Source organism: Nanorana parkeri, unplaced genomic scaffold, assembly GCF_000935625.1.
Source record: "Nanorana parkeri isolate BGI_ZX_2015 unplaced genomic scaffold, ASM93562v1 scaffold822, whole genome shotgun sequence".
In the NCBI taxonomy this organism is placed as follows: Eukaryota; Metazoa; Chordata; class Amphibia; order Anura; family Dicroglossidae; genus Nanorana; species Nanorana parkeri.
Window position 1 is genome coordinate 92,055 of NW_017307090.1, and position 13,641 is coordinate 105,695.

General features: G+C 40.7%; 1 protein-coding gene across 1 annotated transcript in view; it reads right to left on the reverse strand.

The window, feature by feature from the left end:
* Window positions 1-13,641, reverse strand: part of RASGRF2 (Ras protein specific guanine nucleotide releasing factor 2) — a 199,179-nt gene that overhangs the window by 82,899 nt on the left and 102,639 nt on the right. Inside the window, exons 5-7 of the mRNA XM_018565208.1 lie at window positions 13,245-13,498; window positions 9,917-9,996; window positions 2,885-3,078 (exon numbers count right to left, since the gene is read on the reverse strand). Coding sequence (XP_018420710.1) covers window positions 2,885-3,078; window positions 9,917-9,996; window positions 13,245-13,498 — 528 coding nt within the window. The remainder of the gene's footprint in view (window positions 1-2,884; window positions 3,079-9,916; window positions 9,997-13,244; window positions 13,499-13,641) is intronic.

Consider the following 13,641-nt stretch of genomic DNA (forward strand, 5'->3'; position numbering starts at 1 on the left):
AAACATGATGGAAAACCCCCCCCCCCCCCCCCCCCCAAAAAAAAAACAAAAACAAACTGAAAGCGGTTTTAACGTGTAATTTCACTTTCCTAGGCAAATTTGGGAAAATTAAATTACCCCCACCAATCTGCCCCCTCTCCCCCCTCCCGCTGCTCGCACACAACATTGCTGCCCTACAATAGGTATTCCAAATTACACCCACAAATGGAGAGCTTTCCTTGGTCAGTGCAGTCACCTGACCAATTAGTGCTTCTTGCTAAAAAGCGCATCTCATTGGTCAGCGCGGCCAGGAGCGCTTCTCATCAGTCTGTCAGCTTGGAGGATTGAGTGAGTATAACTTTTTTTGGGGATCATAGGCAAAAACGAGCACCTGACCCTTGCAGTGTGGGGGGTAGCCCCACTGCAAGGTTCAATAAAATTTCTGCCCTGAGTTCTTTAAAAAACATAATATAAAGCACTTCGTATAAGATTTAATTATGAGTTAAAATAAACACATTAATTCAGTTTATTGCTCTGAAATTAAAGTATCCATACTCCATTCACAACGCTTTTACTGCTGTAACCATAGCAACACGAGCCATTTGTTTGCCAACCAACCAATAATTATACATGGTCATGCCTCACTGTGTGAAAGACGTGTATTTATCTGTTCAACAAGACAATTAAAATAGGTTATAAATGTCTGCTGTCAAGGACTCCCAGTGGTGAAATGGGACCGGAAATGGCATCTTCTGTCCCTGAGTTACACAGACAAAATATACAAGGACTCGTTGCTCCATGAAAGCAGTTATAGTAGTCCTGATATCTGGATGTGGCCTCATAGTAATCATGTTCCACACATCCGCCCCATTGTAGAGACATACAGCTAAAACGCATCTCATCACTGTGGGCAACAACCCTGTTTTCCCTTTGCATCTACTTTAATGCATGTCTTCTGGTATGAGAATGAATGAAGCAATGTGCTGTTTTCAACAATTACAGATTTTCTTTCACTTATTTTAAAGCAGAACTCATGGCAGATATAAAAAGAACCCAGGCAGATAGGATAACTAATATTTGCAGTTATGTGTTCATAATATTAAATATAATATTAAAGTAGAAGTCTGCGCAAACTGTTTTTAAACCGTGCAGTAGGGATACCCCGGCACTGCAAAGGTTAAGTGCTCGTTTTTGTCTAGGTGCTAAAATAAAAAAGTTAAACTCACCAAATCCTTGGAGCCGGCTTGCTCTTAGACCAGTCCCTGGAGCCTCTCTCCCCCTCTGCTGCAGCGGTCTAAGGCCCCGTGGGTAATCACGTTCTATACACAGTGTATAGGATGTGAGGATGCCGAGTGACATACCATCACTGCAATGGAGGATGAGACAGGCTGGATGGAGTGCTGTGAGAGCCAGCCAGCTCCACGGGTGAGTATGACTTTTTTTATTTTAGCACCTGGACAAAAACAAGCATGTAACCCTTGCAGTGCGGGGGTAGCCCCAATGCAAGGAATAACAACAGTTTTGTCCGGAGTTCTACTTTAAATGTACTTTTAACTGCAGCTAGTCTGAATATATGAATTTTTCTTGATATCAGTGTATTGTTATCCCCTGTACAGCTGCAACCTAACCTGGAATAGGAGGGGCAGCAGTAGCAGCCCCTCCATGCTGAGAGGTGGAGAGAGCAGCCTGCTGCTCCTTCACTATCCAACCACAAGCCTGGTGGAGAGAAGAGACCCAACTGTGCTTTCGCCAGGCAAAAAAAAGTACACTTGCAGTGTGGCAACTCCAGCACTACAAGTGTTAAGTGCTTATTTATGTCTCGGGGCTGGAGTAAAGCAGATTTACTTGCCTAAACCCCACTCCCCCAGTAGTCAGCGCTCACCTTTCCCCAACACTGCAGCAGGTTTACAGTCCCTCAGTGTCCTCACGCCTAATGCAATGCAGGTCTATTGCACCTGCATTAGTTGATATGGCGTCAGCGGTCCTTAGACCTCTGGAATGAAGGGGAGAAGATACTGTGGGGACTGGTCTAGCTGCCTGGGGGCAGCCAGCAGGAGTAGGGATCAGGTAACTAAATCTGCTTTATATCAGCCCTTAGACAAAATGAGCACCTAACCCTTGCAGTGCAGAGGTACTTTTTTGTACACATGGAGATGGGCTTTAAGTGCGCTAGAGAAAAGTGCGGTCACTGGCTTGGTTGTATTGTCTGGCAGGACTGTAAGTTTCAGGAAAATGTATATCCTTTGGCATCTAAAGCAGCTTGCATATATGTATTTCATCTGAGTATTTAGATGTTTGCTTAGAGATTATCTTAAAGGGGGCAATATTTTATCTTTGCTTGAAAACATAAGTCTAAGAACCAGCAAGCATTTAAGAAGCAATGACAAGCAAAAAATAATTTTGGCTGGCTTTACAAATGTTCTAGCCTGCTACACCGAGATGTCTTATAATAAAACCTTAAACCTTGTAGATTTGGATAGGCAGCTAAAGTTGCACACACTTTTCAAAAGTTGTGCCCCCTTCACATTCCTATTTGGTCACTGAGGCCATCTGTCACAAGTGTGACCAATGGAGAGCCTTGAGACAGAGGAAGGGAGAGGCAAGCATACACTAAAACGCAAAGGACAGGAACCAGTATGCACAATATCAACCCGAGGACTGTCAGGCTTATTCACTAAAGGGTGAAGAGTTTGGAGAAGGCAGGAGAAGTGAACAATCTAGGACAACAAAGCTGATTTGTACAAATTCTCCAATTCAGCTCACTTTCCAGTTCAGCTATGTTGTCCTAGATTGTTCACTTCTCCTGCCTTCTCCAAACTCTTCACCCTTTTGTGAATAACCCTGTATGTTTAAAAAGACACTCTGATGAGTGCTATAAAACAAAATGTTGGTAAACTGAGAATACCTGGAACATGGGGTAAGTGAGGAAAGTTTCCAGCATCCTCCCTTCACAGGCTGGATTGGCTTCGTATTGCTTCAGGAGTTTGTCAAAGTCTCGATTTTGCTTACAATTCGCCAGCACTTGCAGACTGTATTGATGATTCCGAACAAATTCTTGGTAGATGTTCAACATCGGCAGCAGAATATCAAACAAGTCAGCTGGTTAAACCAAGGAGATGTAAGAGAAAATGAGTAAAATGACAGAAATGCTGCAGAGGTTACACGATGCAGATCTCCTACTAAGAGCTGACCCCCTAGGTTCTATTCTTCATTCACACAAGCAGGTCACATGTTTCTACATTGAACACATTTATGTTCTATTCTGAAACATTTGCTTTTTTTAGACTGACTTTTTTGTAGGAAATGGATTTATGTAAACGAATTTGAAAACAGATTAAGTAATGTGAGTAAACTGATATTAAAGTGGATCAAAACTGAAAATGTTCTATATTATAGAGAACATCTAGAAAGGTAACTTTGCATAAGCACTACCCTGAAAATGATACATTTTGCCTTAAATCCTTATTAAATATAGCAATGCACTTCCTGATACGTGACTGTGCCTAGGCACTGCTGTCCTAAAGTCTCATTGGCTGGGGGGTCATTAAATATCTACCACGTATTGAGCTGGGGCTCAATACGTGGTAGATAAATGATGAAAGATTAAATGGGTTTAGTAAATCTTTTAAGGTCTCTGCAAAGCTCCACACCGGTTCCTAGTCCTGAAAGTGAGGTGGCTAGCCACAAGACAGTTTCCTTATTCACCAGTGTGCTTTGTGTTGTGTGTCTGCGACCTTCCACCACCCACCATTCTGGGAAGAATATACGTACATCCATGTTTCTATCCTATACCGGCTTTACTCCTCCAAATCAAACTTGGTTGGAGAGACAGTGAATACACCCATAACAACCAACAGAAGTAGTTCCAAGAAACGGATTGCTGTGCATTTACTAAGAATTCAGCACTTTAAAAACCATATTGGCAGCTGCTGATACCATGAGGAAGTGTCAACAGTATTCACAAGAATATTATTATCTATTATATTTATTGTGCATAGTACTATTATTCCAAGTGGTATGTATTCAATTAATGTCTGGGGGTTATTGAACATTCTGAAATGTCATTAAGGGGTTGAGGAGATGAAGAGTTTGGGCTGCTGTGTTGCTCATTGTTCTTCTAATGGGCCTCCTGGAGAGGACACTGCACTTGCAGAACAAGCATCTTCCTATTTAATTCATTCTGTAGATCTGTGCTTTCCTTTCCTCCCCTGCTGTTCCCCAAACGATACCACATTACAGGGAAAACTGGACAGAGATTCTAAACCTTCCCCACTATATCCAAAACTAATGGAAATGTAACATTTTGCTCTTTCGTGAAAGAAAAATCTAATATTTTGCTATCTCCTTCAACATGCTGAAGAAAACAACCCACTGGAGAATAACATTAAATGGCTGATGGTATAAAATGATACGTCTTCTTCAGCTATACAAAAAATGTTAAAATGAAATTTCACACCGCTGACAAGGTATACATCAGAAATTGTTAGCAATAGCTTCTTGATGTAAGGCCCTCATGTATGAACGTGCCCATTACCTGAACTTCCATTACTCAGGGTAGTTCACACAGCCTAAAATAAATGATGATCTGTCATACAACACTCAATACTATTGCTCTACCACTGTGCAGTTTTGACAGTAACATTGTAATTCTGCTGTCGGAACTATTTGGGGCTAAAAGGAATTAAACGATGAAGCCTATACATATTATTCTACATAATGTAATATGGGCATCCTGGAAGCCATCATTGTTCTGTCTATTCTATCAGTATATAAGGTGAATTTGAGTTCATGGTTTCTGGACAAAAACTCTAATATCAGCAATTCTCAGAGCCATACCACATACATTCTCAGGTTGTAAATTTTGGGGTACCAGACCACAACGACAAGATAAGGACTGACCATGGTCTTTTACACAAGACTGTGTAAAAACTGTGAGATTGATGGAATTGCCATGTCTCAAACTTAAAGGACAAAAGAGACTACTATGATATTTTTTTCTTTTCTCATCATAGGAAAAAGAGCTTACCATAAAAGTTACCTTGTATACAATATTATTATTTGATAGGAATGGTATAACCAATCATTTCAATTGCAGTCTCCTTAGGTCAGAGGTCATCTCATGGAATAATATTGGAATTTTAAGGAAAGATCCAAAATTATTCCTGGTCCAACATTTCCCTCTTCAGGTAATTACAGGGACAATTTAAGGCAAAAGGGAAACTTTCCTGATGTCATAATTAGGTTGAGATAAGCTTTCTCCTCCCACATTTTTGGGTGATAAAAGTTAGGAGGAAGTTAAGAAAGGGGATACTGAAAAAAGGAAATATACAGGAGGACGTACACAGACACAGGAGGTAGAGATGGACGGGCTGCCAGGGGGAACTGGCTGATGGACGGGCTGCCAGGGGGAACGGAACCAAACTCGAGTTATTAGTTGATTTGTGAAAATAAGTAGTGAATCTCCTTAATTACAGATCCTGGCTTGTTTTCATAAATTAAAAACTGTTTATTTTATCAGAGTAAACATTCTGACACTGCCAATCATTATGTCATCATAAAGTTCCTTCACCTTTTAGTGAAGTTATGCCACTTTTCTCTGATAAGTGCCAGATGAATCTCACCAAAAAGACCAAATGTAGGAGCTAAACTACACACAGGTTAATCAGCAATGCTTTCTGTTCTTAATATCCTCTGTTATGTTGCCACACACATTAGAAAGACTTCAGGTTGACTGTCCAGACCTCACATTAGCAATACCTATGCCACATTCACTTGTATACAGAGTGTCTAAAACCAGACACACACTGTTAGATTTCCTTTGTCCATCCCAGTGGGCTGAACAAGATAAATCATTAGATTGCCCTATCCATGCTAAACAGTGTGGATAGATGAATCCCTGCTGCGGGCTATTGTATTCAGCTTCCACTGCTCCTGCAGCTGCTGAATACCTGAACTGAATACCTGCATCTGACTAAATGGAACCCCCTTCTGAAGCAGAGAGGGGAACTTATAGGAGCCCTGTTGTTTTTTGCTGTACACAGTGAACAGGCTGGCTCGATAATAACGGGAATAATTTAGGCAACATACACCATAATCATATTAATGCCTCATTTACACGAACGTAGGCAGCTGTACAGAAAGCTGCGCCCAGGAAGGATAGCTGGTGCATGTGGCCGTTTGTTCAACTCAATGACAGGATGCGTCTGCACGTGGCTACATGACGAACCAAACCTGTACATCCGTATAGGTACAGATGCACTCCCTTGGAAGAAATACAACATTTTTACATTCATTTTTTTATCAGTCCTTATTATAACAGATAGAGAAATTAGGTACAAACCACTATACATTCCCTTTAAGAAATTTCCGAGAAACATTTTTCAAGATAAGCCCACCAAACCCAGGGGGGCTTGCTCTATGCGTTCTGGGTCGGGAGGTGGCATGGAGGTGCCATTCAAGTCAATGCTTGCTCTATGCGATCCAGTGCGCTCTGGCCACTATCCGTGCCAGAACTCACTGGATGTGGTGTGAACGGGCCATTGAGGTAAGTAATACACTAAACTTTAAGGAAAGTTTTGGCTGGAGTTGAACTTTAGCATCACACTTCCAAAATTTACTGACACTTTCATAAGCCAACAGACACGTGCAAAGCCTAGTGTTTAAACTATGTGGTGTCATGAAAGAAGGTGTCATAAGAACTGAGATAAAACTAAGCAGTAGATGATCAAGGCCCAATTCTTAGAAATGTCTTATTGTGGAAGAATTAGAAAGTCTGTATAGCTGGGCAAGGGCTGTCAGCTGGGTCTTTGCAGCTAATAATAACTGAAAGCTGCGTCTTTGTGATTATATAAGAACTGAGAAGTGGTTCTGAGTGACTGAATTAGCATTAATGCACTTTTCAAGGGAATCAATCATGTACAGTAAGATTTTTCTAAATTACATTTATTAATACATTTTATGAAAAAGATTTTTAAAATATATTTCATGATAATAAATATGAAATTCGGTTCAGTTAATTAGGCTGCCTGTGGGGCATGAAACTGTCGCTGCAGGCACTGTTTCACACCATTGCTTCTGCCCTGATAAATTGCTTTTGCTTCGTGGTGTCTCGTTTTTAGTATAGTGTCACAGCCCCTCTTATTTGGGGTCATTCACTATTTGCTGCATGAGAGCTGTACAATGGTCCACAATCCTACGAAGCGTGCATGCTTTATACAACTCTCATTCATACTGTGCACAAAACAGAACATGGTCAAGTTTTGCCTGAGGGCCACGTCAGACAGGCGATTCACCAAGGACAGTCAGACATCTAAGTTAATGGAGTTACTCCTCGTCTAGCATGAAATGCTGCAGAATCTCACTCACTACCGAGGGAGCAGGAACCAGGCATTATCTCACTAGTCTAGCCATTGAGTGAACAACTCCAAAAGAAAAGGTAAGTGCTATGATCACCCCTCCTGCTGCCAAGCGCTTAAGATTTCTGCCTTCCTCTTTGTCAGAGCAGGTGAGCAGTAAAAGCTGAAGAAAAAAAAAAACTCAGTTTGTCTGCTACCTTCATATTTTTCCTCCAAACTTTCGTCCAACACTGAAATCATAAATCCAGATTACAGTGAGGCCATCATTTCAATGTGATGCCTTCAGTCAGCTGCATGACAACTAGACTGTATCTAATAGGAGTGCCACATATATTGCTTGTTCATCCAAAAGTGAGAGAGATAACCAAAACAGGTTTTGCATTCACTGTGTACTGTGTTAGTGGACACCCTGTAGTGATGATCATTTCCTATATTAACTGTATGCCACTACTTATCTTTAAGCCTACAAACCCTTTGACAAAGCAAATGACTTTTAAGAAACCAGGGTAGAACATGCATTTTACCTGGTTCTCTTATTTTGTACAGTCTGGTTCAAAAGGAAGCCAAGAAACCTGTAATTCTCCTCTAACCCTTTTATAGTGACTATACAAAGTCAGGAGACATTCACCTGGATAAGTGTGAGATAAGAAGCGAGCCAACAATTTCTTCACAGCTTGTAAATTACATCTATGTTCCTGACTTGTGCATATCATCCACAGGAATTGTTAGGAACAAAGTGCTCATCTACCCATTAGTAATGCTGGAAAAATGTCGCGTTAAAATATCACTAGACTAAACTCCGTTTTCTCTGCAGAAACCCTCACAGTATCTGCATAGATGAAATCTATTGCAAGTTGAGAAACTGTGAATAATTACAATTAAAGCAACTGTTATTAGAAGGACACTAAATCTAGAAACAAATAGGGACCTTATTTATAAAAGCGCCTGAAGGAAGACCTGTAATGGACCAAGTGGTAACCGACACTCCAATATATTTTCTGTCAATTCTTCTTTATTGGCATAAAAGGGTCATGTTACAATATGTAGGGAACGCAGTCAAAACATAAAAAAATCCCATTGCACTCCTAACCGAGTATTACCCATAATCTGTGGGTGGGTGCTGCAGTGACGCGGATGGCACCACCAATCATACCATAGATGGAGTAGTCACCGGCACTCCAATACTTATTCAGCCAATTCTTCTTTATTGACATAAAAAAGTCATGACACAATGTGTAGCAACGTTTTCGGAAACATATAGGTCCCTTCATCAGGCTCTCTCTAATATGAACAGCTGTGCATTGCCCATTGTTGTACAGTGATAGTTTCATCCAAAGATAATGTAAGGGTGATATACCACCAACCTACAGACTAGGCTAATTTGAAGAGGAACTGATCTCTGAAAGCTGTGCCCCGAAAAAAAGGCAGGCAGAGGGCCTGTGGTCTACCTGAATCTGATTTTCTCCCATTACTGACTAACCTTGCCTGGTTCTGCACTGTGTCTCTGTGTGGACATGGTCAACTGGGTAGTGTTTTGCTTCCTGATGTCAGAGCTTCCAGCAAGGAGAACAGTAAGCAGAAACATTAGTGACATTACCAAATCACACTCCAAATCTCATTAAACTAGCTGTCACAGGCAGTAGTGCCTTTGATCTTACACTGGAAATATACTGTACAACTATGAGGGTCTGGGCACCCTCACATACAGGAAGTACAAGGCTACTTTTCAAGAGGAATTTAAGTCAAAGGGTTTTTTAGGGTGCTATTTAGGCACAATTAACACTTCTGTATAACATAGTAAATCTTCACAGTTTAAGTTCAGGTCCACTGTAAGTAGAAGACAATTAATATGCAACTATGTTTTGGATTGAAGGAAGAAACTGTGCCACCTGGAGGAATCCTGGACTAAATTTGATTAGATTGTGCTACTGGTGAGTTCACTTTTTGAGTTTAGGTCTATTGTAAGCGGAAAACAATTGACATTCCACTATGTTTTGGACTGAAGGAGGAAACTGTGCCACCTGTATAATCTTTGTTTAGATTGTGCAGCTGGTGGGCAATAATCTTGGGGAATATTAGATTTTTGTTTACTCTCTATGAGAAGCGATGCCCAGGTTAGAATATATGCATGTATTTCTACTCAAGAATAAGACATATACTCACTTTATGTCCCAATTACCCTATTAAGCATTTGCTTTCTACCAAGATGTCTCTGGAAAGAAGTATACCTTGCCATTATCAAAGCTGTTCAGGCACACCTGTGCACATGAACGACTAAACAAAAATGATAAACATCTTGCTCAGGACAGAAAAAATATCACTTGATATAGGAGCAGACATAAAAATAAATGTTTCCAAGTACTTTGTATTCAGTAACAGATTGGTTATTAAGAGAAGCAATCAGATATATAATTCAGTTTGATAAAAAAGTAATGCTGTTTAAACTAACATAAGGAAGACTTCAAAATTATATGAGAATATCAAAAAGCCACACAAGTCCCAAACCTCAAGGCAGTAGCCATTCTGCTTGGCAGCTCTCATTCATGTATTATTAAAGGCATTAGAAAAAAAGGCTCACATACCTAAAATTAAAGTAGGCCAGTTGGTAATTCTGGCTTTCAAACCCTGGTGAAATATTTCATGAAGAAACATGATGGTTTCGCTGAAAGAGAAAAAAAAAAAACCACAACACAATTTATTGACGCATTATTATCCCTCAATGGCAATTACTGCAAAGATCAAATATTACTGGTAAACAGCAATTCAATATTTAACTTGATTTTCAATACTTGTATGAAGAAAATATTAATGGTGTCTGCAGTAGGCCTGAAAATAATGAACAATGATATACATAAATAATACATCAACAAAGAATGAAGAATATAAAGGTGAAATCACAGGTCATCTAACATAAAGGTCAGTATTAATTAGCCAGTTCTACGTAAACAAGACACAGCTGGCAGCCTTAACAATATGACTGTAAATTCATAAAATTATAGACTACTCTATGAAGATATGGCAGCAGTCTCACTTAAAGCACTGTAGTAAATACAACTTTATTAGAGGAATTGTGACATATACACCATGCATCCATAACATTATGAGAAGTGAAATAAATTACATTGATTATCTTGTTGACTCCTGGAAGTAGGCGGGATATAATATGCAGCAAGTAAATATTTTGTCCCTGAGGTTGATGTGTTATAAGCAAGAAAAAGGGCAAGGGTAAGGATCTGAGCGACTTTGACAAGAGCCAAATTGTGGTGGCTAGATCACTGTGTCAGAGCAACTCCAAAACTGCTGCTCTTGTGGGATGATCCCGGTCTGCACTGGTCAGGACCTACCAAAAGTGGTCCAAGGAAGGAAAAACAGTGAACCAGCAATAGGGTCATGGGTAGCCAAGGCTCACTGATGCACATGGGGAGTGAAGGCTGGCCCGTGCAGTCCAATCCAATAGAAGAGCTACTATAGCTGAAAGCAATGAAAATGTTAATGCTGGTTCCGACAGAAAGGTGTCTTAACACACAGTGCATCACAGTTTGTTGCATATGGGGCTGTGTAGCCACAGAACCGCTAGGGTGCCCATGCTGACCCGAGCCCACTGCCAAAAGCGCCTACAATGGACACATGAGCATCAGAACTAAAGAAGAGCCACATCATAAAGACCCCCATCTCTTATGACCTTGGCTTCAACAGACATGCCATAAAAGCCAGCGACCATGAAGCAGGGTGGTAAACTGGACTTTGGTACAGAAGATCCAGGCAAAATAAAAGAGTCCACAGGGTTTCTGCCAGAAGTCTTTTGCAGCCAAACCCATACACAGCAAAGCTCTGCATGTGCATACTTGCTGCAACTGGGGAGACTACCAGGACCTATATCATCCTGCCTGTCACCCATTCGACAAAAGGAACGTAGGTTTTCCTTAGGATTTCTCCAGCACCTAGACACTAGGCTAATAACTGAATTGTCCTGAGCTGCGGAGTGGGAGTTGACCATCAGCAGCAGCAGCCATTGGGATGTCTTTTGTTTCTCTAGATGAACCTAGCATTCTGCTCTTGTAGGTGGCACTATACCCAGTTGGTGATTCTAAAGCAGAGGAGTATATTCCAGTGAAAGAGAAAAATGTGTTTAAATATACAAAAAGCTCACCAAAAGGCCCCTATATGTGGGACATATAACTGGGAAATTTCACATTGAATTTTACCTTGAGTTGAGCTTTATGTCACTACTGCAAATTCAGTTATCACAGAACAATGGGGTGCTACAAAATGTGTATATTTTACTTTATCGTTATCTTTCCTAAATTCCTATTAACTGTCCTTTCCCGATAGCCTACTAAGAAATCACAAGAAATATCAAAGGAGATAAGGAACAGCATGTGCAAACATTGCAATCCAACAGTCAATCCTAGAGACTGCTATTAGATTATGACATAATATCTAGGCACGCAGTGTTTCTCAGAATACCAATTGTGTTTTAAGATTCCATTATGTCAGTCATGTTTCCAGGTTAAACTCAGCAGACTGAAAGGAGCTTCGTGCAGCGTTTTATCATCAGTGTGAATGATCGAACAGGAAAGATAAATCATTATGTTCCAAGATCATGTCAGTTCTATAATAGCCACTGAAGATAAAATTTAGCTGCTGTCTTACAAAAAAAAATGTTGTCACCGGTGCATAAAAAAGTACAGAACCAATTTAACACCTTCATTGCTAGAAGCCTTTGAGGAATGAATGTTGGAATTCTTAAGGCCTTTCCTATTATCTAAAGTGCTCAGCTTCTTGTGTAAATCATCTGTGCAGTTTAGCAGAATGAAGTACAGTGCCAGGCAACAGGTTATGTACACGAAGTACTTCCAGATCTGCCTATATCGATTAACAAATGGCAGGGCTTTAATAGCACAAAAACAATTATAACTTATAGAAACATGTTTCCTGCAGTGCTGGTTATTGTTTCCTGCAGTGCTGTTAATAGCCATTTTAGGCTACAAAAAGTAAGTAAAAGTAAAAGTGGCATTTGGAAATCATCCTCTATGGAATTACTAGACAGGAAACCAGCTTTGTAATTGAGACCTTGCAATCTCTTTGTCATATTCATTTTATATAATGAATATACAGTATATCCTTAATAATATATTGACTAAGTTAGAGTTTTGTTTCCACAGCACAGTTTCACTTTACCACTAAGGCTAACCTAATTTTGCAACTGGGGGATTCTGCCTCTTCTTGGTCTTCCTCCAGTGACATCACACCTTCAGAATACAGAATGGTCTTTTCTCAATGAGATCCCACCTTTATGACACCTAGTTTGGTCTTTCCCCTATAAGATCTCTCCACCAGTACACACACACTGGCCTATCCCTTGTATCCCTCCTCCAGCATGACTTGCCACCTTGCTTCCTGATTAGCAGTGAAGCCGTCTCCATGCTTCCCACCACTAGGTGACAAGAAAGCATGGAGCCGGCTTTCTGGCCAATCAGTAAGCCGGGCACCATGTTATGATGCAGCGACCAGCTTTCTGATTGGCCCGGGAAGCCGGCCCCATGCTCCCTCGTCATGAGGTGACGAGACACCAATCAGGAGCCCGGGCAACGAGTCGTTACACGCTGCCCGGCTTCTTGAAACGGAAGCATGGAGCCGGCTTCCCGGCCAATCAGGAAGCCGGGCAGCGTGCAATGACTTGCTGCCCGGCTTCCTGATACCAGAAGTATCGGGCTAGGCATCGGAGCATTTGGGCAAGTACATGTAGTCACCCAAATACTTGGCATCTGCATCTATCGTGCATCCCTAGATTAATTAATACGTTATATGTCACCTTTATATGTTCCTGGATTTCCGCTTTAAGCAAGAAAATGCATTTAATGGAATCATAACTGACTGTATATACAGTATGAGTCAAATGGTTGTCACCTGTTGAGGAAAATGCTGCTCACATCATCATGACTGATAGGTGGCTTCTTGGAACTTGCTGCCATCCTCAGCGGCCGAAGAAAGCAGTTCACAAGGATATAGAGCTGATGTACATACTCTGCCTCGGCCTCAACCATGTTAAATACTATTTGATTCCTTTTCCTCATGCTTTCTGCATGTGGTGAACATATGTAATCTTGAACAATTGTCTTCCACTTTCTTCTGCACAGCCAACCACGCATAAAGCTCTGAACCTGAACAGAAAAATGATGTTAGAGAAACTGAAGCATTAAACTCCCCCTGTTTTACCAATTAACAAAGGAGATGTCAACATAGAATGAAAGCCTTAGGATAAACAATACATATTCTTCCAACAATATACATGTTAATCTAACAG